The sequence below is a fragment of the Poecile atricapillus genome, chromosome 12, assembly GCF_030490865.1.
Source record: "Poecile atricapillus isolate bPoeAtr1 chromosome 12, bPoeAtr1.hap1, whole genome shotgun sequence".
Classification (NCBI taxonomy): domain Eukaryota; kingdom Metazoa; phylum Chordata; class Aves; order Passeriformes; family Paridae; genus Poecile; species Poecile atricapillus.
In genome coordinates this window covers 3,292,608-3,318,773 of record NC_081260.1, presented here as the reverse complement: position 1 = coordinate 3,318,773, position 26,166 = coordinate 3,292,608, and the positions used below count along the sequence as shown (strand labels likewise).

The 26,166-nt window shown below is 45.9% G+C and overlaps 1 protein-coding gene across 1 annotated transcript in view; it reads right to left on the bottom strand.

Annotated features, from left to right (window-relative positions):
• Window positions 1-26,166, bottom strand: part of DCX (doublecortin) — a 67,333-nt gene that overhangs the window by 33,806 nt on the left and 7,361 nt on the right. Inside the window, exon 3 of the mRNA XM_058847854.1 lies at window positions 21,727-22,067. Within this exon, the coding sequence (XP_058703837.1) occupies window positions 21,727-22,067 (341 nt within the window). The remainder of the gene's footprint in view (window positions 1-21,726; window positions 22,068-26,166) is intronic.

The window sequence follows — 26,166 nt, the reverse complement described above, 5'->3', positions numbered from 1 at the left end:
GCATAAATCCATTTATGCAAGTTACCGAAGTTACCACTCATCTTTTCAGGGCTGGAAAACTTAAAGAGTGTCCTATATTGAACTGAATTACAAGTACTTCTCCATTTCATCAATATTCCCTGAACTTCCCACTCTGAATTCCTGCAGGAGAAAGTGTCTTTCCCTATCAGTGTCCTTACATTACAATTTTTAATCTTTCATGCCGCCTGCTGGGACCGTCTGAAAAAGGAACCCAGAATAACCACAGCAATCACAACAATTCTAAACTTTGAACCTAAATTCATCCATTTGGCACCTGTGATTACTGAATTTGAGCCCAATTTGACACCACCCTTATTTTGACGTAGATTTGCCACAACATTTCTTTTGCCATGTGCCAGTTCAATTACAAATACTCTGTCTCCACACTGCTGCCTTCCAGATGCACTGAACTTCCCTCCTGCAGACTACAAGAAAATGACTTGGCTCTCTTTCCATTGCTTTCTTTTTTATTCCATTACATCAGGCAAATAAACAAGACTAGTTTGCATTAACTTAGTACATCACTTAAAATTTCCTGCACTATTTTTTTTTCTCCTGTAAAGATACCAAAAAACCCCCCAAAGCATTCAAGCCCCATGCATTGGTAACCTGTACACTAAAATATCCATATTCTATCTTATTCTAGGGAGAAAGAGAAGGATAGAAAGCAAGAGGAATTATTATAACAACTGCCCAGGAGTTAAATGTTGATTCTTTCATATAACTAAATTTTATTACTGGTGTTCAAGGGCCAAATCCTGTTGGAGCTTAATTTTCAGTCCACCTATTTTATATAAATTCTGGAGTAAAATGGAGAAGAATCTGGCCAAATTCACTATTGTAGGTTAAAAAGGTGTTGGATATTTGCCTCCTACAGAGTTTTGGGGTTTTTTTTGTGATTTCCAAGGTCTGGTCTCTCGGTTATAATTAATCCAGTGACAGCTCTTGGAGCAGCACTGATCCACAGAGAGATGCCAAGCAAAGGGCTCTGCTCACTGTCCTGATCCCCAGTGACAAACCCCGGACAGAACAGGTGCTTCCCTTTACCCAAGGCCCTTCAGATCTGCTCCAGCAAGCAAATGCAGGTGACCTATTTGATAAGGCTGAAATAATCATCAAACTGGATACCTCTTATAACCAAGGAAATGAACTCTTGGACTTTCTGATGCCCCTCCTGAGCTCCACAAGAAGATGAACTTTTCCAGTCCAGTGCACTGGCCGTGCTGGATGTGGAGCACCCGAGCATTTGGCTTTCTACAACAATTCTATTTCTTTCTGCAAGAAGGAGGCAGCACATCCCAAGGGCACCCTTCCATTCACCTGTGCAGATGTATGTTTTAATCCTCTGTCCACTGGGGTGTGCAGAAATGTCTCTTTCCTTACCTGCCTCCCTCCAAGCTGCTGTTGCTGACCTGCCACCCAACCGCGCTAACGGGGATCGCTGCAGCACCCTGGCCCGGGTGAACCAGGGCTGCCTCCAGAGCAGCCACCACAGCAAACAACAGCCCTGTGTTTGCTCCACTGCTGATCTGCTCTGCCTTTGGGGACCTCACACCTCCTCACACCCCACTGCCAGCCAGCCCCAGGCTTTGTTCAGCCCTTTACACCAACAGAAAGTGAGAGCAGACTGCAAAGGGAGGCAGAAAACCAGGGCCTCTGTGGCCAGCTGGGCAATAAACAAACACCTCCACTAATAGGATTAAACTCTTGCTAGATTACAAATGTGTCAAGTTTACAAACAATCAGATTGGGGCCGTGCCCTCAATTTGCAGCACTTGATGCTACAGGTGGCAGCTCTAGGGCAGGCACACCGAGCCTATTGGCACACACATTTGTATCTGGAAGGTCAATATAATGCCCTCATCCTCTCCACTCAGGCATTTTCCTATTTTCCTTTCAGCAAATTGAGTGGATCCCTACCTCAGTCCCTCTGTCCAGGTTCATTTCCCTGTCACTTGCTGCCACACTGGCGACTCGTGCCTGCTGATGGCCCTGCACAGTGAAGAAGCAAAGTGCAAGCTGGAGCAGATGTCTGCTCAGTGAGTGAAAGAAAAATCTGAAAATTACCTCCAGAGAAGTGGAGGAAACCTGGGATTGGGAGATTATTTTGTGTTCTGCAGGTAAACAGACAAATGGCTGGATGAATAAAGTCCAGTTCTGCTTGGAGATTCTCGGATGAGAGTTGAACCCCAGTATTCCTCGCTGCTCCTGTCTGTCTGTCCAGGACATCCCTGTCAATTGATGAGCCAGAGCAGGGTCTCAAAAGGTGCTTGTCTTACCCTGCAGTGATGCAGCAGGAGCTTGGGTGGCTGACAGTCCAGCTCTGACCCGTGCCAGTGGCACAAACAGAATGAAAACAAGATAATTAGGGAAGCACCTCTGAGGAAAATCTCCCTTCTAAGGCATAAGGCAGCAGAAGTTATTTCTTGGGGCTCTCTCCTGTGAAATGCAGCTCCTCTGCCACAGCCTGAGCAGCTCAGCTTTTCCATGGGGCTGAGGCAATTCCCCAGAGGATGTTCTGGGAGCTGGGTTTGCTCTCTGCTGCTGGGGAGATGTGTGAGCCCAGCTCCACAGAGATGCTGCGTGCCCAGCCCCTGGCAGCCCCCTGCCCTCGCCTCCCCTCTGCTGAGAGAGCTCTGCTACAAGGATGGAGCTGCTCAGAAACCATCCTGAGCTCCTGGCTTTGGATAAACTAGGGGAGATTTGTTTTCTTCTGCACATTTTGGTTTTTCCTCTGCAGCCCTGAAGAGGATGAACACTGAACTTCCCGCCTGGAGCTGCCTCAGATGCTGGCAGGGAGAAAAATAGTAAAGGTTGTTTTGTCTGGTGCCTAAGTGGATAAAATGGCAGATTTGCCCTAAGAGAAAACTGGGTATTTTCTGAGACAATGCTCCTGCTTACAGTATCATGCTCAAAATCCTCTGTACACCCTTTCCAAATGCATTTTTAAAGTGTTAGCACTTAAACAAGGGACAGAAGCAACACTGTTAGGAAGGACAAGGGAAAGCAATATGAACTACATTACTTTGGTTTTAAAAGCAGCTTCAGGAACAGATTATCAGCCAGTGTAAGTCAATAAATCTGCACTCTTTTTAATAGAGTGACCCAGGCTTGTATGAGTTCTTCCTCTGCAAAAAAACACCTCAGACCTTCCCGTTTACAGCGTCTCAAATTCATGCTTTGGGGATATTCCATTGTCAAGAAGGATCTATTTTTCTAACAGTTCTCTTGCAAACATATCCCCAAATGTGACAGCCAGACAACTCTCATACCAGCCCTGCTAATGGATTTCTGCAAAGTCTAGACCTGCATGCTCTGTGCTTTGGGAATATGTTTGTTTTGAGTGCATCCAGAAATAGCATCTCCACCAGTGCGCCATCAATTACATGGGTGCTACCCACAAGTAATTCTTTCACAGCTCTCCACTGAGAGTTCAGCATCTTGCTCCCAACTAAAAGGAGGAAAAGGGATAGAAAAGGGATAGGAACCTCGAGAACCATGCCTAGTGTGAAAAACGAGGTTCACATAATTTTTATAGAATTTAGAAGTTTAATAAAAAAAGACAATTAGGAGAAAAAAATGAAGTAAAGTATACAAATACGGCCAGGTGTCTCTGCATTCAGCTAAGAGAGCACACCTTACTAACAAAGGATTGTCCCTTAAAAACAGAACCCTACTACATATCCATAAATTCTCACACATATTCATACATTCTTCTTAGGATCTTTGGTGTTCTTCTGTTCAGTTTTCTCTTGCCCCCTTCCCAATAGATCAATCCTCTTGGCACCATTGAGATTTACATTCCCTGATACCAGAAATGCAATAAATTCCTCCCCCCAGAGCTCTGGTCACTGCTGTCTTCATCTGGATAAGATAGTTTACAAATGCAGGAGTCTCTAGCTATTTTTTCCTCAGTCTTTGGGTTATACAAACAAAAGCAGTTTTTATTTTAATACTATGCCATAGCCTAACATATATGTATTATACTACTATTTCTAAATTTCATCAATAACAGAAATAAAGAAAACTATATTAATACAACAAAATTTCTCATTCTTATACACATAACATTTATTTTAATATTTGCGAAAAGCCAACAATATAAAATGTTATACTATAACTATAAATGTTATACTATAACTATAAATGTTATACTAAAAACACTAGTTATTACAAACACACTGTGGCACTGGGGATGAGGTTCCCACCTGCAAAGTGTCACAGAGCCTAATCTCTCCCTAAGCTTGGGCATTTTCCCTCTTACAGATATTATTTAAAATCTGAAATAAGGCTCAGGCAGCTCCAGCCATGCCCATTTCTGCATTCAACAAGATGCACTGTTTTTATGGGAGAACAAGCAGAAAGTGCTGAAACAGCACTGGGCAACAGAGAACAGGCCCTGCTCAGGCACCTCTAGTACAAGAAAATGCTGATGCAGGGCATCAAGACCAGAAAATGTCAGAATTGCTTTAGTCAGGCTGAAAAAAAAAATGGCATGCAATTATCAAAACCATTAGAAAAGGCTGTTTTTGCAGGGGATCCTCCCAGAGACTCGATTAGTGCCACAGCTGCCTCTGCATTTCTCAGGGGTTCCTTAAAATCACAGAGTCCAGTCAGGGTAGGGACATCTGCAGGAGGGGACAGACCTGCACACAGGTCACTAACTAATGCTAGGCACGAGTAAAATAATACAAAATAAAAGTAGCTCTTGGGGATGCTGTGACCTTTGTGTTACAGATGGGTTTATTCCGAATGACAGAAGCATTTAAATGACCGGGTAATGGTTTCCCCTCCAAAACTGCATTTCTTGCTACATCAGACATTGCTGAATCCTAAATTATAGCTTGTCTTTAAGTAGGTTTTTCCAGTCCTCGCTCCACAGGAGCTGGCTGGAACAGTGATATCATTCCTAGGGAAAAGCCACAAACTTTAAGTGAGCTACAGTCAAATTCAATTAAAAACAACACAAGCATTTAGAGTTACAAAGAACAAAACTTTCTACAGCCAGCTGGCCTGGAGGGGGGAAAAAAAACCAACATAAAATCAAGGCTTATTTTGTGTAGGAGCAGATTTTGAGTCAGTGTGCTGGCATTTTGGATGCAAATGCTGCAAGGGCTGCACGGGGAGAATGGACTCTGCTGAGAATGGGGATAAAGGCCTGACTGTTGAAGAGCCTCATTCCTGCACTGGTGAAAAGCAAATCCAAAGTGCAGAGTGGAGTAACAACGGGGCAGACAAAGAGCAGCCCAGAGGGGCTGGAGCCACAACAAGAGAGCAGGCAGGGAGCAACAAGCTTCTGCAGTGAGGATTGAAGTAAAACAAAAGTAAAACTGGTCTGGAAAAGCTTTGGCAGTGGCAAAAACAAGAGACATTTACACAGGTTTCTTCCAAATGGCCAGCTGCTACTTGAAAAGCTGTCCACACATGCCAGGTGAGACCCACCCTGCTCAGGGCATGAGGAGGCAGAGCGTGGGGAGTGATGCTCCATAGCAGCACATCCAGGTGATTAACTGGCACCCAAAATTATCTCCACCACCAGAGATACAAACCTGGCCCTTCTGAGGCTGAGAAAACGAGTCTTTGTGTCTGAAGCAATTAGCTCCCTGTTGAGAGGGGAAACCAGCGCATCCTTATTGTCAGAGGTGACAATTCAGGAGCAGTGCTGGTTTTCCCCTTGTCATGGAAGGCACTGGACCATCAGACTGAGGTCATGGCCTGTGGAAATGTTCTGTAGACTTCAGCGAGCTTTGGACAAGGCTCTGCAGCTGGGCAGGAAATAAATCTCTATGCCTGAGAGATTAATGCACATCTATACAGAAAAAGATGAGTCCAAGGCACTGCCCAGTCCTTGCCACGTGCTCTACTCCGGCCTTTTTAGCAGTTCTTTTTTTAGTATTTTTAGTACTTCTTCGAGGTTACATAATAATGTAAATTACAAGTTTATTCAGAATGACAGCACCTGCACTGATGGACACCTCCTCCAAGCTGAGCAGTGGAAGCCCAGGGCTCAGGGAGCCGTGTCAGGCTGCAGGGCACAGCCTGGATTGCTGCAGGGCTCAGGAGGGAATCCTATTCCTCCCACTCCTGCAGACCCCACTCTATTGCCCAGGGAGCATTTCCAGCTACAGCAAAGAGGCAGCCAGGGGCAAAATGAAGGACTCGGTAGGTTAATGGTCTCATTTGGTGTGGCAAATCCTCTGAAATCCACTGATAATTTAGGAACATAATCCCCTCTCTTTTATTAGTGACATGCTTCAATCTTCCCTACAAATCGGACTCCAGAGCTTCCCTGGTACCACAAACTTATACCCAGTGACTTCCCTCAAAAAGGATGGACTCCTCAAACTGCCTGCTAGGAATGTCTGCCCCTGAACACAGTGAGGATTAAGGTGTGAAATTCCTATTAGGGCAAGGGGATTAGGCTGTTGCATTTACATAAGGATTTGACACAGAGGATCAGATCAGTCCATCGCTCCCTGATGCACAGCCCCCGTGAGGAGCTAAGAGCTGATGTTTCAGCAAACAGGAAAAGCTTCTCCTTCACAAATGTACTCACATCCTCCTGCACGATGCTGCCTGGAAAGGCCAATTCCCTCCTGATCCCTTCAGTGATGGCTGTAAACCCTAAAGCACGAGCTAGGGGATTGCCCCGATTATTGTCTCCGTGCATCCGAAGCAGCGCACCCGAAACCGCTGGATTTGGAATCAACAAAATCCATGCAAATACCACGCATGCAAAAAGTATCTGGGAAGCACCAGCTCAGGGATGAAAACTGTGCCATGAGTGCCTGTATTAGAGTGACAAAATGTTTTCAGGGCAAAAAAAAAGAGATTATGGCTTAAGTATGTGTTTTTTAAGAGAGAAATTCCAGCCTGGCTGGTGTTTCTTCAATGAAAAGGTTCATGTGGTAAGGCCCTGTGTAGGCATGTGGCCATAAATAAAAGGTCCAAAGCCCCCAGGTCTCCACTACAACACCTGCTATGACAGCTCAGGAGTGTGAGGCTCTAAAATTCGGATTCCTCATTCTTACAATCAGATCAGGAGATCACACCGAGGAAGCCCTTTCCCTGCATGCTACATTTAGCACTCAGTTAGGCAGGTGTGTTTCCACTTCAGTTCATGCTCCTCAATCTTTCTTGACTTTAGCCCTGGGAGCAGAGCAGCCCAAACTCTCAAAAGGTACTTTTACTTCTCGGTACCTTCAGGGCTTTTGATCTGGGAGGAAAATGCCAGAAACCAACCCCACTTTCTGGTCTTGAGTTGAACAGCAGATCTTTAGTGCATTCATGCATTTCATCAGTGAACTGTAAACATTTAGAGTTTATTTGTTAGCACATAGCACCTTGCATAAATAAATTACCAAAAAAGCCATTAACACCTGACTAGAATCAACAGATTATTCATTGTTCTGCCTTTCACAAAATCCGAGGAGCAGTGTGCTCTTCTGAGGCAGAGGAGGAGTCATTCACAGCCATTTCACAGATATGACCTGCACAGCACAGGATTATTACAAAGAATGAGCAGGCAGGCAGTCACACACTGGATTAGGGAACAATGATTCATAAATCCAAATCCCCGTCTCACATGTTGCTTTTATATAGAAGCTGGTAAAAGCCTGCCTGAAGCAGCAGTGGAAATCACACCTTTTCATTTCATTGCTGCATTTCGGAAATAAATGAAAGGCCACTTCTGGCTCACGCTGTCACTGCCCTGACTCGGGATAGAAAAAGGTGCGTGCTAAAGAAGCCATAAATAGCATCTGCTGGCGCTCCCTTTTCTGTCCTGTTGACTTTGATTCGGCTCCTCGCAATTACTGGGAACAAGAGAAAGACAAATAAAATTATCCCAGCTGTTTGTGGCGGACAGCCCTGGCCTCCCAGCTGAGAGCTCTTTGTGCTGCTGAGAGCATCACCAAGCAACCAGCCCTCGCAGCTGCCAGCCTGCAGAGGAGAAGTGAAAGCATGACTTATGGAAAGGAAGCACACGTGAAGGCTGGGACTGAATCAATCTCAGCTTTGTCTCCTGCCTAAATATGGCACCAGAGACTGCCCTCGGTGCATCTCGCCCGCTGAGGGGGGCAGGACCCGGATGCTGATTTTGTTTTAGATGCCAGACCCTTGCAGAATTAAGAGAAGGTATTCTGTAAGCTGTGCAATGAAAACAAGGGGGATTCAGTCTGTTGTGATGCTGTTGAGACTTCTATTCTCTGTCAGTCTTAGCTGGTGGTCCAAAAAGCAGCAGAAGGTGGCCCACAATGCCAGAATGACTGCATTGTCCCAGCTGTAAGTCATACCCATGTGTAAGTTAAGTGGAGGTGAAAAAATATTGTCTGGTAATTGGAACAATATGGCAAGGAAAGCAAAGCAAACAGGAAAATCCCCATGCACGCAGGGCTGGGAGTGAATAGAATGGGAGGAGGGGAAATGGAGAGATAAATGACCATTCAAAGTGTGCTCTGCTTGTTCCTGATTGCACAGCACTGTTTAGAGAGGGGCAATAGACATTCCTCATGCAGAATTTAGGCAGAGAAACCTTCCCTGAGCCACACCATTCCCCAGCTCTCAGCAGCCTTACAAATGAGTCCTGTTTTACCTGAAGGCAGCTAAGACAGAGATGCGTGAAAACTCTTCCAACCTGGACATTAAAGACAAATTGACAAACTCATTTCAGCTCCCTGTGAGTTTAAATGTGTCACAGCAGCCCAGTCTGAAAACAGCAAATTAATTGCTTTTCTGGTGGTCCCACAGTGCAGCTGGATTCATGCCAGGAGTCCCGAGACCCACTCCTGAATACCTGCAGCACATTGCCACTCATCTGAGACATCAGATATTTCCTGGGGCAATTACCTTCTGCTTTGGACAGAAAGAAGGGCTTTGTGAGCTGTGCTGAGAAGAAAAAAATAAACTTGGTTTTCACTCATTATGAGATCTGTAAAATAGTGCTCAGTGCACTTTTGGCCCAACTTTATTTTTTTCCTTATCTGCTGTCCATTTTACCCTCCACTGAACACATGCAACTGGAAACAACCCAAACAATGAATGTCAGGATCAGACAGCATTTTTCTCCAGCATCTCCTTTTTGGAAGAAAGAGCCTTCTGCAGAAATGGAGTAAAATGGAGCAGTTCTCCACTGCCTGGCACTAAATCACTACCTGCTGCCAAAAGCAGTGCAAAAACTTTATGAAGAAACTCATGATATGGATGAAAATTCAAGGAAAAGCAGACATTTCAAGAGCTGTTCTCCATTTTAAAACTGCAAGAATTGCCAAGACTATAAAGATCTCTGTTGCTCTACAGTGCTAAAAATAACATTTGCCAACAACTCTGTTGAATTTCTTGTATAAAATTCAGCCTTGTGGCTTTCATTTTGATTGTGAAATGAACACATCATTTTGCAAACCTCCGTGACTGAGGTTGTCTAAAATGAAGGAAATCCCCAGTACCATTTACTCTCAAAATATTAAAATTCACTAAAAGCAAAAAAGATGCTTCAAACTTCAGCTGGTATTAAGAGATGTAATTTCTTGTTTCTAATCCATTATGAAGGGCGTTCAAGTAGGCAAGAATAATGTTCTTAGATCCTAATGTTGGCTACCTAACTCGACTCTTTGATACACTTCATTTACATGTAATCCTGCAGCCTGCCAGCAATTGATAAGGTTCCTGATATCTGCACATTTGAGGAAGAGAAGTTTAGTTCATGATGAGCTAAAGCTGAGCTCCCTGATGGAAGGCTGCTCAGGTTTAGGGTTTCACACAGATTTTTTTGCTTGTCTGCGAATGCTTCTCAGCATCTCTCCCCAAATAATTTATCTGCCAAGTTTAAAACTCTTGACTAAGTTGAAATGGCTGCACTGGATTTTTACTTTTTTCCCCCCATTACTAAAATACTTTACGATCTCCTATTAACACTGGGTGCTGGGGAGTAAAGTGAGGGGTGTCTTTTTCTCTCCATTTATAGTATCTGGGAAATAAAAGGAAAGCAAAAGTTACAGAAGTGGCTGAGAGAAGCTACAAATGCTGAGTTAGTGGCTCCACAATCTGACTGAAGGATGGACAGGTCCATATCCACCAAGAACAAGATGTTAACAAGAGCTCAATTTTATGTCCCTCGTGCAAAGAGCAGGGTCATTCCATGCAGTCTTGACAAACCCATTTCAAAGGTTCCAGCACAGAATCCTAAAACAGTTTGTGTTGGAGGGGACCTTTAAAGGGAATCTCATCCAACGCCCCTGCCATGGCAGGGACACCTTCCACTGCCCCAGGCTGCTTCAAGACTTGTCCTTGGACACTTCCAGGGGTCCAGGGGCAGCCACAGCTTCTCTGGGCACCCTGTGCCAGGGCCTCCTCATCCTCATTGTAAAAAAACTTCTTCCTTTTTTCTAATCTAAATCTACCCTCTTTAAGTTTAAAACCATTACTCCTTGTCCCAGGTTAAAAATGTGCCCCCATCTTTATGATAAGCCCTCTTTATTTACAGAAAAGCTGCACCAAGCTGTGCAGTGGGATAAGATGTGGAACCTGGCTGTAGAAATTCAGGGTATTCCCCATCTGCAGAGCTACAGCTGGAGCTTCTCTCAACATCTTTGCACACCTGGAAACTTTGGGTCTCCAAAAGGAGTGAACCTGGCAGCCAGGTCCCCTCCATAGCCCAGCCACAGTTCAAGTCCCAGGTTCAAAGCTGCAGGCACAAAAATACAGCAAGACTGGGCAGCAGGGGGTGATTCAGCACTCAGCACCCCAGAGAAAACAGGCTCTGGCCATTTGTAACCCCCTGGGTGTCTCACCAAAGCCCCAGCTCCAAAACACTGCATGAACATGAGTTCCCAACAGCTGCAGGAGCCAAGCCAGCCCTCCTGCAGGCTGCAGAGGATGGGAGCACAGCACAGCCACTGCAGCAGCTCTTTATTTCCTTCCACACTCTGAGACACATCTGAGAATGTGGAGAGGTGAAGTGGAAAGATAAATGGAATACAGCAACATTTTTAAAAGCTGCTCCTTTCTGCGTGAATTTTGAATGGATACCATATGCTTTAGCATGCTGTTCTGATTCTCTAAGATATTATTTACTAGCTTGCCTCAGCAAGGCAATCCTCTCTCCAGAACAGTTATTTTTAGTTAAAAAGAGACAAATATAAGAGTAATTTCTACCAGTGCTGCTTTGAACTTAGGATCATCCATTACACTGCCTGTTCATCTCAGTCCCCACAGTTTTTTATTAAAAAACACTCCTTTCATCATCCTCACCAAGTGCTTCCCCCTCCAGATCACTCAGGAAGATAGTAAAAACCACTTGTTTCTTGATTTTATTTTTTTTTTTACTCTGATAAGAAGTTATTTCTACCCTGCTTTCTTCTTCTAAACCTGATTCAAATCTGCAATAACATTTTCGCTTCTTAGCACTACCTCAGGTTTTCTTGACAGAGCCTTTCTTTCCTCGTGAATTTTGAAGTCCCAATGTTTATTGGCTCTCCCCCACCCATGGTCTTATTATTTTATACTAATAGATCATCAAGGTGGAAGGGTTTTTTTGCATGTTATAGCACTTTTTCCCCCCACAATTTTATCTTTCACTTGATTTATCTAGCACACAGGCAGAGTTTCCTGGTGTATTTTCACCACCAGACACACAGAGGAGAGCAGGTCCCATTAGTCCCACTCTGCTCCTCTTTCTGCACTATTTTGGGTGTGAGGGAGTGAGGAAGAGCACAAGAGAAAATGTCAAGAGTGCAGGGGCACAGCAATAACTTGAGGAAATGCTTCTTTCACAGAAGAGTGCTCACACCAGGAGATGCTTTCCTGAACCCATTTCTGTTCCCTGTTGAGAGAACCTGAATAAAGACAGAAAAAACAACACCTGCAGCCATAAACTGTTCTGCCAGGAGCACAGGGAGGTGTTCCAGGTGGGGGACTGGACTGCTGACCACAGCCAGGGACTTGTGCCCATGGCCAGGGATTAATGACCACAGCCAGGGACTGGTGACCACGGCCAGGGACTGGTGACCATGGCCAGGAGCTGATGACCACAGCCAGGAGCTGATGACCACAGCCAGGGACTGATGACCACAGGCAGGGACTGATGACCACAGCCAGGGACTGGTGACCAAGGCCAGGAACTGATGCCCATGGCCAGGAACTGATGCCCATGGCCAGGGATTAATGACCACGGCCAGGGACTGATGACGAAGGCCAGGGACTGATGACCACAGCCAGGGACTGATGACCACGGCCAGGGACTGATGACCACAGCCAGGGACTGATGACCATGGCCAGGGACTGATGACCACAGGCAGGGACTGATGACCACAGCCAGGAGCTGATGACCATGGCCAGGAGCTGATGACCACAGGCAGGGACTGATGACCACAGGCAGGGACTGATGACCACAGGCAGGGACTGATGACCACAGCCAGGAGCTGATGACCACAGGCAGGGACTGATGACCATGGCCAGGGACTGATGACCAAGGCCAGGAACTGATGACCAAGGCCAGGAACTGATGACCATGGCCAGGGACTGATGACCACAGGCAGGGACTGATGACCACAGGCAGGGACTGATGACCACAGCCAGGAACTGATGCCCATGGCCAGGGACTGGTGACCACAGCCAGGAGCTGATGACCACAGCCAGGAGCTGATGACCACGGCCAGGAGCTGATGACCACAGGCAGGGACTGATGACCACAGGCAGGGACTGATGACCACAGCCAGGAACTGATGACCACAGGCAGGAGCTGATGACCACAGCCAGGAGCTGATGACCACAGCCAGGAGCTGATGACCACAGGCAGGAGCTGTGTGTCCTGCAGCCCCAGGGGATGGAGCACCAGATAAGCAGCACAGAGCAGATGGTGAGGGCAGGGCAGTGAGGAAGGAGCCCCAGTCCTGCTCTCCCCCGCTGCCCCGAAGGCTCAGGGGCTGCATAATTATTGCTGTGGAGCCAATAAAAGCTCGCTGAGCTCATTGTCCTCCAGATAACAGAGCTCAGACCTGGAGGACTGGCAGGACTGACCTCTCATGCCAGTTCTGACTGGAGCAAAATCCCCTGGAAAAATCCTGCTAATGAACGGGACATATTATCTCATCTTCCCCACGTCTGGTTTTTGTTCATAACTAAATCCCCCATTTGGGGAAAAAAAAAGAAAAAAGAAAAAAAAAACAGTGAAGGAAGGATAGATCTTACACCCACTCTAGCTGAGAAAATGTTCTAAAGTAGTTTTCAAGATAAAAAAAAAATACAAAAGCACCATGAGCTAATACACACTAATTTCCTACTTATTTTAGAGTATGTGGATAATTTAAAAACTGTTAGTAACAATGAGATATGCACTTATGTCAAAGAATGATGTAAGAGTAAGCAAACATTTTCAAAGTGCAGTAAAAGACCACAGTGAGATGCCTTTGGTTTTGGTTTATTAGGGTGAGGGAACAAAAAACAACAACATGGCTTGAGGATAAGAGAGCACAATAGTCCCTGGGATTCTTTAACTACAGGAGGAGTTTAGATTGCTTAAACAGCAAATTGAGCTGCAGAGCTGTGTTGTACAACACTTAATAAAATGTATTTATACAGATAAAAATGTGTTTACTCACCCACACAGCGCTTGCAGTTAACCAGGGAACTAGGACTGGGTTTAATAATATAGATGATTATTCTATATCCACTATAGAACATCCAGCAAGGCCTGGCTGCACACTCACAGGGGACAGGGTGTGCCTGTGGCTCACAGCAGCGAATGCTCTGGTTATTAGCCCTGCTTATTCCTCCCTATTCATCCTGAGCAAATCTCCAGGAGCAGGCCTGCAGTTCCAGCTCTATTTTAATGGATTTGCTGCAGCCTGAGGAGCACTGGGACAGCCCTGAGCTCTCACAGCTCCTCTCTGCACCTCCCCAGATGTGCAGCCCTACCTCAGCCAGCTCTGAAAAGCTCCAGGGATTGCATCCAACTCTTTTTTTTCTCTCCTCAGCTCCTTTAGGCACACTGTTTGAGACACGTTTCTGCCTGTCTTTTGTCACTCCTGGCAGAGCTGAGGGTGGATGGAGGCTGCATCCTCTGCACATCATCCCTCCTTCCCTTCCTGACCCATAAAAACACCTTTGTTGTCACTGGCAGTCCGGCCAAAAGATTGAGGAGTGTTTTGACAACCCCTCACACTCAAAGGGCCCTTTGCAGCACAGAATAATCCCCTTAATATTAAATTAATAATTAATTAACATTTGAGCTCTGTCAAGATGCAGGGACTACACACAGAAATGAATAATCACTAGCTCAGGCCACATTTCAGAGGCAAGGAAGAAGGAAATGCTGTTGTGCTGGCTGACAGCTCCATCACACCATTTCTCAGCAGCCTCTGTTACCTGGTTGTTTGCCTTTATTCACACCTAGAGCAGGCTTTTCCTGGAGAAAAGTGTGAACTGTGCCACAACTTACCTGCCACTGAATGAAAACAGATTTTGGTTGAAGGCCAGTAGGAGCTGAGAAAGGAAAAGAAGAAGTGGCTTCAGGCAGTCAAGAAAAGGAGGTGAACTCGCAGCAAGATGTGGAACAGGGCACCAACCCCCATGAGATTCCAGAGGTGTGTTCCCTGAGGGAATTCAGGGGGGATTTGCTCGATCTCTGAGCTACTGCAGGTGAGGAGAGATGAGCAAAAATCACACGTGATGTCACCCACAGCCTAACACTAAGGACCACCAGAATCAGCAAGACATTTCCCCATTACAAACAGGGGAAATTCACATATTTGATTATTTCAGGTGCTCAAAATAAGACATTTACAAGAACCCTCCTTCTGGATACTTTTAGTGTAACCATCTCCCTCCCAGAGAAGGAGGGGCTCTCATTCACACTGGTGGGATTGCTGCTGAAGGATCAAAAAGGAACCAGAAACTTAAGTTTCATATCATGACACAAACTCACAATGGAAAAAGCAACAAGGCTTTCTTGGCCTGTCCACAGCTCCAGATATTCAACCTTATTTCCCTTGCTCATTTTCAGCCCATTTATTCCAAGATAAACCCTCGGGCACTACAGTGAATAATCCTCTTCTCCCTTGGGATTTGGAGTGAAAAGGGAACACGTCACTCTGTATGACAGGGAGAACTGCTAAAATAAAGATGCTACTGAGGATGGAATTTTTAGCACACGTCTCTTTTGGGGTGTGAATAGCAGCAGGATGCAGTACCAGGGGCCACGTACTCCCAGGTCACCAGGTCAGCTCTGACTGCATCTTTCAGTAATTTTGACAGCCTGCCATCTGTGACAGGAGGAGCAGGTGTTCATCTGGAGCCTGGTCAGTGCGTGGCTCTAAAACCAACCATTTCCAGCAAACAGCAACTCTGGAGCCTGCTGGTGGACTGGGAGCCTCGCTGCCTTGAGAGAAAAATGGATTTAGCAGAGATTTTTACCAGGATGTGTGTAACAGCAAGGTGCCAGTGACTAACACAGCTCCAAAGCCCTGTGTGTGGCAGGCAGGAGGAGAACACCTCCTCCACAACCTCAGAGTGAGGCAAAGCAATGGCAAAACATCCAGCAAAGTCTGCAAGAGGATGTCATCCTCCACTGTCTCCCTTTGCTCTACACACAGAATTACAGAATGGTTTGGGTTGAAAAGGACCTTGAAGCTCATTTAGTGCCACCTGGACATTGCCAGGGACAGGACAGCCTGTGCCAGGGCCTCACCACCCTCACAGGGAAGAATTTTTACCCCAATATCTAATTTAAATCTCCCCTCTGACAGTTTAAAGCCATTTTCCCCTGTTTCCATCACTACCTATGATGGGGAGTGGTTAGAGACCACACCAATGGCAACCAGGTGAGTACAATGCCCACAGGAGAACAGGTCTGATCAAGAGTTCAGCTGCTCAGATCAGCCTGTGCCTGCTTTAAGAACACAGGAATTGGGATTCCCAGAGTTCCAGACAGGCCCCTCTTCACCCAGATCCTCTGGCCCACAGACCCGAGGAAACAGAAATTAATAAGCATAAGGTTTCTAAAGAATATCTCAGAAAGTCTTCTGAATATTTTATTGTAAGTACTTAGACACACACTCATGGAAGCTCGGCTTATTCATTCTAGTGAGTGCTAAAATCCTTGTGGGATACCTGCAGACTAATTGGTTTTGTCTGTGTTAGTGTCTAGTCACTGCATGAATCAGGTGGTGCTGAACCTCCAGCTTACCCTGAGAGCTCCCTGAAGATGAAGAACTAGGCTGTGTTGTCTGGCTCTGTAAGTGACTTGGGTTCAGAAGTTCTCCAGTCCATACATTATTACTAATCCTCCTCGCATGGCGCGCGGCCGCTGCAGAGGAGTCATCTCACGCGAGCGCCCTAAAGCAGACATCTGCAGCAGCCCTGCCAGGCTGGCAACTAATCCCCATCCTGAGGGATGATCCTGAGGGATCCTGCCTGCTCCTCTGCCCACCCTCAGCTGTCCTCTTGCTATGAAAATGGGAGATTCATGCGGGGCCTGGCCAATGTCAGCGGCGAGCAAGGAGCTCCGAGAGGAAAGGGCTGAGGAGCAGATGGAAACCAGAGCCAGGTTCCTTGTTCCAGCTTTGTGCTGGAAACCAGAGCCAGGTTCCTTGTTCCAGCTTTGTGCTGGAAACCAGAGCCAGGTTCCTTGTTCCAGCTTTGTGCTGGAAACCAGAGCCAGGTTCCTTGTTCCAGCTTTGTGCAGCAGGGAGGGAAGGTGGGACTCATGCTCCCCTTGCTGCTGCAGGAGCTTTGGCAGAAGGTGGGATCCAGAACACACTTGCACCCCTCTCCTGCTCTTCCCCCTGACTTCCTTCGAGGCTCAACTCCAGCTTTACACGAGTGCATGGAACTGCACATTCTGGGCAGTTTTTTGGTATCCTGAAGGGCAGACAGTGACTTAGAAGGAGGAATTGTTCTGACATCCTTCCCCTCAACATGTGCAGTAGCACAAAGCATTTTGTTCACTCTGTAACCTTGAAGCTGGTGCCTCAGGGTGTGAGTTAACTCCTGCCAGGGCTCTGGAGGGAATAGGTTCCCTCTGATCTTCCAGCAATGCAGATGTCACTGGGTACAGTCACACAGGTGTCACCTTCCTCCTGAGCACCAGCCACAGTTTACAGCTGTTGGAGGCATTTTTATGTTTTGGTACAAACCTTGTTCCATGTCTCATTGATACAATTTCATTAATACAATAAATAGATCTGCATTACCCTGGAAGAGTTTGGTCCACTGCTGTTATCAACCCTTGAGTGATTAATTTTTTACTACTTTTTTTTTTTCTTTTTTCCAAATACCAGCTTAAAATCAGTGCAGCAACTCCAAAGTTTGGTTTCTCCAGTGCAACTTGTAGGGATCCCTTAGTGCAATGTTTAGGAGATGGTTTATCAACCAATTTATTGACTTTGATCACAAACCTTAAACCTTAAACTTTCTGTAAGCTTTGTCATCCTGGCTGCTGCCCTTCCTTAGTGCAGGAAATCTGAAATGAAATGGCAACTTCTTGCCTGGCCAGGAGAGGTGAGCTGGTGCCCGGGGCACGAGCATCAGCTTTGCAAACACAGGATGAACTCCCCTCATCACCTGCCACTTGATATCCTTATCAAAGCTCAGGCTGCTAGAGGGGACCATCTTATTAAGACTGGAAATTCTTTTGGGAGCGCAGTCACAAGTGCCCTGACATATGGAAATGGATGTAATTTCATCTGATGAGACAGCTAACACTCAGATGGAGCAGCAGCACAGTGTCTGGGCAAGGGAACAGCCAGTGAGCGGAGCATGGGCGACTTCTCCCCGTGTTTGAAGATTTCAAAGGCCAGAGGAGATCACTGTGTGGTATCATGGCTAAAACCACAATCTGTCCCCTGCTTGTTGACCAGAATATCTCTTTTTACGTGCAGCTGAAGCATACAAGATCTCCCTGCTCTGAACAGCACCTATGCTGCTTATTTTTGGTGTTGATAATTGTTGGGTCACACAATAGGGTGTTTAGTTAATTAAGGCATGGCAATAAAACAGCTGGAGAAAAAGAAGAAACTCCACACAACAACAACAACAACAAAATCTTAATGCTGAAGTACAACTGAACATGTCTGATGAATTTCTGTTTATGCCAGGGTATCACCAAACTCAGCCAACAACCAAAAACAAAAAAGGGACTGATTTTTGTCACTGCATCTCTTCTGGCACTTGGCCGAACAACTCACTGACCTTGGAATAAAATACAGGGCAGGAAAAGAGAAGCTCAGCATGCACAGAAGACATCAGCTTTCACAGGTCCCTCAAAAGCAGAAGGAATGCAGGCAGACCCCACCTGCAGAGCAAGGTGCTGACAGCAGCTGCCAGTGATGGAGCAGCCTCCTCTTCCCCAGAGAACACCGACACATCGTGCACCACAGCGAGGAAGGAGCCCAGGCATGAGCAGGACAGTAAATCTACACAACCTCTGCAAAGTCTAGCTCAGCCTACTGCATTCAAAATATCTGAATGCAACTTCATCCACGGTCTCAAATTCTGCTTTCTAATTTGGTTTGCTAACGATGCGGGGCAGGAGCTGTCATCGTGTGTCTGTAGAGCAGCCAGAGCTCCCAGGAATCCAGACTTATTTGGGACATTGGGTAGAGCTAGGAGTTTAAAAAAGGAGGAAGAATCTACCAAAATAACTGTTTTCCAGCATGATCCACAGGCCTGACCAAATTAAATCCCTGAATGTGTGTATTTTAATTGTAGGTATTGCACATCTCAACACTACAACAGTTGTAGTTGTGGAACCAAGCACCGAATTTGGCCCATTACAGCATTTGTTTAATGCACTGAATTCTTTGACCCACACCATTTCCTGTTCAGCCATGGAAGTTCCAAAGTTAGATCTCTCCTGTGATCTCCTGTCACCACTCATTTTTGGTCAACTCTTTGAAAAACCTTTTGGCAAACGTGTTTTTTGAGCTCAGGGGTGTGCATCAAGAGGTAATGATTTGCTCCAGGGAGGGAAGGAGCTTGAGCACAGACATTAGAAAGATGTGCAAGTTAAATAAACTGCTTAAACACAAGATGCTAATTTAGCAGCTTCAAGGGCCATACTTCTCCAGCCAACCCAAGACATAAAAAGACACAATTTCATTAAGATAACCTAACCCCACTGTTGTTTCGAGTGCTGCATTTATTCAAACACAGCCCACCAGCTCTCAATTAGCTGCTTTTGAACTCCAACTGCAGCAGGTCTGCAGTGCACAGAAATGTAATTATTCACACACCACCCTGTCACTGCCACCACTGTCTGTACTTCTAAAACATCTTGATTACTCCACTGATGAGCGCTATGGAAATGCCTATAAATAAAATAATCATCTCCCCTCATTAAGTTCCAGCTCGTGGACTGAGGAAGGATGATTTCCCTTTGTACGTTCCTTTTGTACATTTTATCATTTCACAACAGAGGGAGCAACGTGCCTCTGATGGCACTCAAAGAGACAGACTGTCAGGATCCTTGTCAGTATTTCAGCTTTGAGCAGCTTGCATTTTTGCATGAATATTTCCTCCTGAAAATAAAGTGCTGTTTGTCACAATCAGGCATGCAGTAATCTCTTTCTAATGTCAGCATCAGACATGCAAAACCCCCTAATGTCATGTCAGGAGGTCAGATTTTATGGAGCAGTATGTCATGGAAACCCCAACAGCCTGCATAAGCTTCTAGCTCTGACTTCCATGCTAGGAACACACATCTGTAATAAAGAACAAGCATTGAAGGAAACCTTCCACTAAAAACAAAGCCTTGGTGAACCAGATTTGCTCTTCAGGAAGCCTCAACAGCAATTGGTGCTGCAAACAAGCATCAAATATTGAATATCAAACATCCCATTACTGCCAAATCACAGTTTTCAATAACTGCATTACTGGGTCTGAGATTCTACATTTGCACACACTGAAACTCCCAGCGGCGTCTCCAGCATGCAATTGAGTATCTCATTTCATTAAATGGTGAATTATAAAGCCAGAGAAACAAGTTAAATGTCACATCAAGGCTGATCCTGTCTCTCTTTCCAGCCAGAGGTGGAAGGGAATCACCAGTAAACAGCTCAAAGGGGGAGAGGAGAGCAGTCTGATGGAAGCATCCCTATTTCTGCACCATTCAGAGCAACACCTCACCTCCAAACCTCCAGCAGCTCTCCAGGAGCTGAGGCCACTCACAGGTTCACATTAAGATCCTCCTTCCCAGCTGGGAGAACAACAGGATTGTGTCAGCACTGGCAGGGAACTGCTCTGAGGTCAGATCCAATTATGAAACCCTCTGCAAAGCTGCTGTGACCCAAAGGGCGTGGCCCTGTGCCCAGGTGTGACCCCTCAGGGAGCACGGGTCATCTGACAACCTCCTTCCTCTTTCCCTGCTGCCTCCCAAGCTTTCCAGTGCACCACTCCTGGTACCACTGCTCATTTCCAGCAGGTTACTGTGTCCATGGACACAGGGACAGGTGTCTAGGGACAGTCACCCTCTCATGGTCAAAATGTGCGTCTGAGGAAGGCAAAGCACTGTTGAGACAAGTGGAAAGGAAAGCTTTGGCAGACAGATGGGAGTTTTTGTGTCTCTGAAGCTGGAACCAGACAGTAACTAATGTGCAGGACACAGGATGGGACAAAGCAAGAATCACAGGATGGTTTGAGTTGGAAGAGACCTTAAAGATCGTTTGGTTCCAGCCTCCTACCACAGGCAGGGACACCAGACTGTCAGGTCAGAGTGACATGCTGCTCTCAGCTCCCACACACTGCACTACACTCCTGGACTGCAGAAACCTGCATTGGAGATGAACATCTTTATTTGTAAAATCTGCATTTTCTTGGAGACAGAGCCAGTACTTGAATAATTTTCTCTAGAGTCAGTGAATTTAAAGCAAAACCATCAATCCCTAGAATAGCCAGCGTCCAAACCCACACAAGAGCTGTGCTGCCTCACTCCAGAATGTGGAGCAGGAAAAATAGTGACAAAAATAAGATCATTCCTCAATTACAATAAACAGAACTGTTAAATCAAGCTCGGAATTGTCCTTGAAGAATCTAGCTCTTCCCAGCTCTAAAAATGATCCCCCACATTCCTTTCAGGCTTTTCATAGATACAGCAATATGAAATGGCTCGTTGCTGCTAACAAGAGACAGATGTTTCCTTCAGTTCCAGCAACACGTAGACATGAAGCACATTTTGATGACCTGCTAAATATTTCTGACTCTTTCTGCACGTTACCTCCTGGTGCATTTAGTCAAGGAAATGCTGCACAGTTCCACACTTTCCCTGCTCGCTCTGGGGCTGGCCAGAAGAGCATGCTTGGATCAATCACTTTATCTTAGCAAGCCTTCACCAGAGGGCAAGGAAAGTCATGCAACACGTTTTCACCGAGTGAAGCCAAACTGGAGAGGTCTTTCAGTTAGTCCAGAGCCAGATCAGCTGGTGGCTGTGAGCCCAACTCCCCCCGTTATTTATTGAGCCGGCCCAGAAGACACGCACCGCACGCCGGCGTGCAGGGCCAGCATCTGTTCCACCCAGACCCACGGCTACATTCTTCACTTGGTATTAATATCAGGGAAAATTTAGTAACCTAACCACTGGCATGAGAAGCCATACTTCTAAAGGAACAGATGGCAGCAATCATCTCAGCTTAATTTTAAGCTTCAAGAATTGCTCTGAGTCAGCAAAGCCGCATGACGAGAGGAAGAAAAAGACGTAACATCTGCGAAACCTCCTACCTGCTTCCCATCCAAGGTGTACAGCTTTTTGACCACCCCTGTCTCCAGTTTGATAGCTTCAGTGATGTCAGTGAGGACTTGCTCGAAGGAGTGGGCAGTCTTCTTGTTGAGCAGCACGCGCACGGCCTTGCGGGGCTTCACCCCGCTGCGGATGATGGTCACCAGCTTGGGGCGCACGAAATCCTTGTTCTCCTTGGCCTGGGCGCTGTTGCTGCTGGCCAGGGACTGAGGTGCTTTCTGGTTGGCAGAGGTCTTCACGTTGACAGACCAGTTGGGGTTGACGTTCTTGGTGTATTCCACCTTCTTGAAGAAGTTGTCGGACGAGCAGACGTAACTCTCCCCTTGAGGAAGAAATGAGATTCTACAGTAACCACCAGCTCTGTGCTCTCACCCCACGGGTCATGCAAACCATTAATAATTGTTTCCATCAGCACTCCCACGACAGCTCGTTCTTAAAGCATTCTGCCTTGTTTTAATCTTATATTTACGGTCATTTAAAATATTGCTGCTATTTCCACAAAGCAAGAGAGTCAGCCATCAGCAGAGACATACAATCACACGAACCAGGGGTTAAAAGAGGTTGAGTTATAAAGGTGTTCAGCTACCTGAAGATGCAGCTAAGCTTTCCAAGAGCTTCAGAACACCCAATTCATTTGACCACCCCGATTATTTTATAAATTTGCCAGTTTCCCCTTTATCTTTATAGACCTAGGTACTACTTTAGTGTGCCATTCCCTGCCAAGAGCACACCAACATTTATCCACAAAGTGCCTTCTGCATCATGCCTGAAAAATAATCAGAATCTTGTCCTGAATAGTCTCCATTAAAAGCAGCCTTGATAAATCTAGCAGGCATAACAAATATGCACTATTAGAGCATCAGTGGTTTATTATTGAACAGACCTAGTGGCAGCTGAGATTAAACACTGCACCAAATACCACTCCTTGATTTACATGGCTGGTACCAACCAAAAATACATTAAATCCAAATTTAGACATGGCAGAGAAGAGTTACAGGGTCATTCTAGTAATTCACAAAAAGCCCTTCCCTATCCCACCCAAAATTAGTTTTAGGCTTTGTCTGTAATTTACAGGATCCTGTCTATCTAAGGTTTTAAAAGCACCTTAAAGGATTTGTAGGAGCTTCTTTTGGGCCTGCAAATCTGATGGATGCTGGAAGAGTTATTACTAGAATGAGACTGTAAACCAGTATCCCTAAGGGAATGTAGCTGTCTGGTCTGAAATGACTCAGGCTGCACTGAAAAAAAGTCACTCACTGCTGGAGGAAGAAGCTTTCGTCTCGCCATTAGATAAAATTTTAATAGGAACTGAAGGCATGACATGGGTACCTGTAGGATTTTAGAGTCTCTTCTGGTGTTTTCTTTGTCTGCTATTACAGAATTGAGTTCTTCATGTACTGTGGTACATTTGAAATCAAAATACAGATTTAACTATTTTGAAAAACTATTTCTTTAAAAAAAAATAAATTCCTTCTTTACCAAAACCAGATTGTCTGCATTTCCCTGTCTGTCCCTGACTGCAAGCTCCAAGGCTCAGACATCTTTGAAAAGCCTATCCCAGAGCCAAGTCTGGTTTCCCATCCAGGGATCTCTAGGACAGGATTTGACATCCAGTTGGCAAAATACGGATTTCCAAACATCCCTCTGATGTTCACATGGCCCAGGCACATTATGTGCCCAGGATAAAATTCATACTGGAACTCCTTCTGCTGACTAAACTGCTCCTCTGATGGAGGCACCAGAACCCATGGTGAGACCACAACAGACACACAATAAACAGATTTTAGCAGGCTTATAGCAGCACTCCGTGTATTTCCGTCCCTATTACTGATCAGGGTGTGATGTCACAAGCAGCCATAGAAAAGATGCAGGATTCCATCTGATTTTAACCCCACCTTTGTACCCAGTTTGCCACTGTGATGCCCACTCGTGGTGTTTACATCACCAACTGCAGCTCTTCCCCATCAGTTCTATAAAAATGCCCCAAATCATTGATTAACAGGAAGCAGACATTCTGTTTCCCCTTCTAAAGATGGAATACAAACACAGAAGAGAGAAGAGAACTGACAAGGTTCACAATGAGCACTCAGTTGGGCATTTTGTCAACTGGTGTACTCCAAACTAACAATAATCCCACCAGCAGGTTCTGTTGGCTTGAACAAACAGTAAAAATCTCTATTTTCTGACAGCAACACCCCGCAATAAACCAACCATGCAGCCCTGCCCATAGCTGGAGCTCCTTAATCCCCTACATTTTGTGACTCTGACTCAATAGAAACTGGAATATACCCCCCAGAGCACCACACATTATACAAAATTCCCTCTGGGGATATAATTTTCCAGCAGCTTTGAATACTTCAAATCCTTCTGATTAATAAGTGATAAGTTGTGGTTTGTTCATCTGCTCCAGCCAAGTAACACCTGGTGCAGAGCAGGCCCAGGCTCCTCTCCAGTTTCCTGACTGAGAGAAGGGCAGCAAGGAGCTGGGAATGCTCACAGGGAATTAACCATCCTGAGAACCTGAGCCCTCCCAAGCCCATAATCCCTGGGCAGCAGAGCCCTCCTAAGTGTGCTCAGCAGAACTCTGAATTATCCTCTGAGAAAAAGGGATTTCTCCCTTTAAAAACAGCACTAAGAATAAGTGATTTGACTGCTGCTGTCACCCCTGTGCCAGCTCCTGACCTCACCTGCACCTCTCCTTCCCCACCCAAAAAACAGAAGTAGACTATCAGCCACTGAAGTGTGGCAAGGCTTGACTTTCATCTGCCTTTGACCTTCATCTGTATTATTTCCACAGTGAAAGAAAGAACACTTTTGCACTGTGTTCTGTAGACCTGTGAGGTGCTGGAGAATATTTTCTATTAACAAGTTGCATATTTTAAAGTAAGCTGAAGAGATTCTTGATCTGTGTGGTACAGTACCATTACTCTTAGTTGCAGCTGAGTCCTTTTGAATTCCTCACTGCACAGCACAGCTGGTTGTGTATTTGCACCACCTGTACACCAAAGGCAACAGTGGCATGAAGGCAAAACTCTTGTAGGGTTTGTTCCACAGATGTGATCTCAGGCAGGGGTGCAGATCCACACATTGGCCTCTCAAGGTGTGCTCACACTCACAAGTGGAAAATGGAATCTGCCCTTTCTCCATTTTTCTCATTTAACCCAAACCCCAGCAAATAAAATCTTACTCTGTTCTAAAACTGGAGAGAAATTTCCTTGGAGTGCCACCCTGGAATAGCAGTTCTGAGCAGCAGCTCTTCTCAGCATCATTTCTGCAGTCACAGCAGCACAGCTCCAGGGAAGAGGAGCTTTTCTGTCCTTCCTCCCTGACCTAAGGATGTGCTTTAACTTCATTTAAAAACCACTTCAACTAATGTCTTCCCTAAGTCAGCTTATGACTCTCAAATAGCAGCAAAATCATGGCTCACATCCCTCATTGGCACATGCATTTGCCAGCCAGGAACACGCTTTCCACAGAGCATTTCACTTCCTACAGTGGGGTTTTAGCCAAACCTTCCCATGGTGGTAGCAGGATTGAGCAAGCATGGGCTGCAGACCTGTGAACTTTCCAGCTTTTAACTGCACCATGTGGCCAGGAGATCATAAAGAAGAAATCTTACAGGGAATAGAGCTACCATGGAGGCAGGAGTGGGTTCTCTGTGGGTTTTTCTGCCACATCTGTCTGTGCTAAGCCTGTAATGAGAAGTCAAGGTGTACAAGTGTGCCAGCCACAGAAATATGACTGACAGACACAGCGTGACAGCAGAAGATGTGCTCAGCATAACAGAAGGAATGAGAAGGGGATGTGAGATCTTGTCACGAGCAAAAGAAACAGCTCTGAGAAGAATATTGCTCCCCAGCCCTAAGCACAAAAATCTGTGCACAAATATTTTCAAGAGCCAGCAAGCAGCTGTGCACACGTGCAGAAATCCCACTGCAAGCCATGAGAAGGTACAGTGGACATCATCAATCCCAAACAAACCCCAAAAAGGGAGCCCCAAAGAGACACACTCGTGCCCTGGGGCTGGGGAGCATCCCTGTGGTGCCAAGGCCAGGGTTTGTTCAGTGCAGGGCCAGCTCAGAGCACGATGCCCTTTTCACACTGCAGAGCCAGAGCCCGCAGGGGGATGTGCACTGTCACCATGCCAGGGTGCTCCAGACGTGTCACAGCTCCTCTCCTGCCACCAAAGCAGCCAAGGCATTTCCTCATCCTCCTGCCTGCCCTCAGCAGTGGCTGGGCTGACTGCAGACCTCAGACACCTCATCATGAGCATCATATTTGTCTTTTGAAGCCAGGCTTGTATCACTCCAGCTTCAAGTGCGTGACACATCCCAGCGCCACCGATCTGAGGGAAGCACAAGGAGATTATTCAGCTCCTAAAGAAGGGATGATCTCAGCAAAGATAAGGTTTGCCTTAGAGA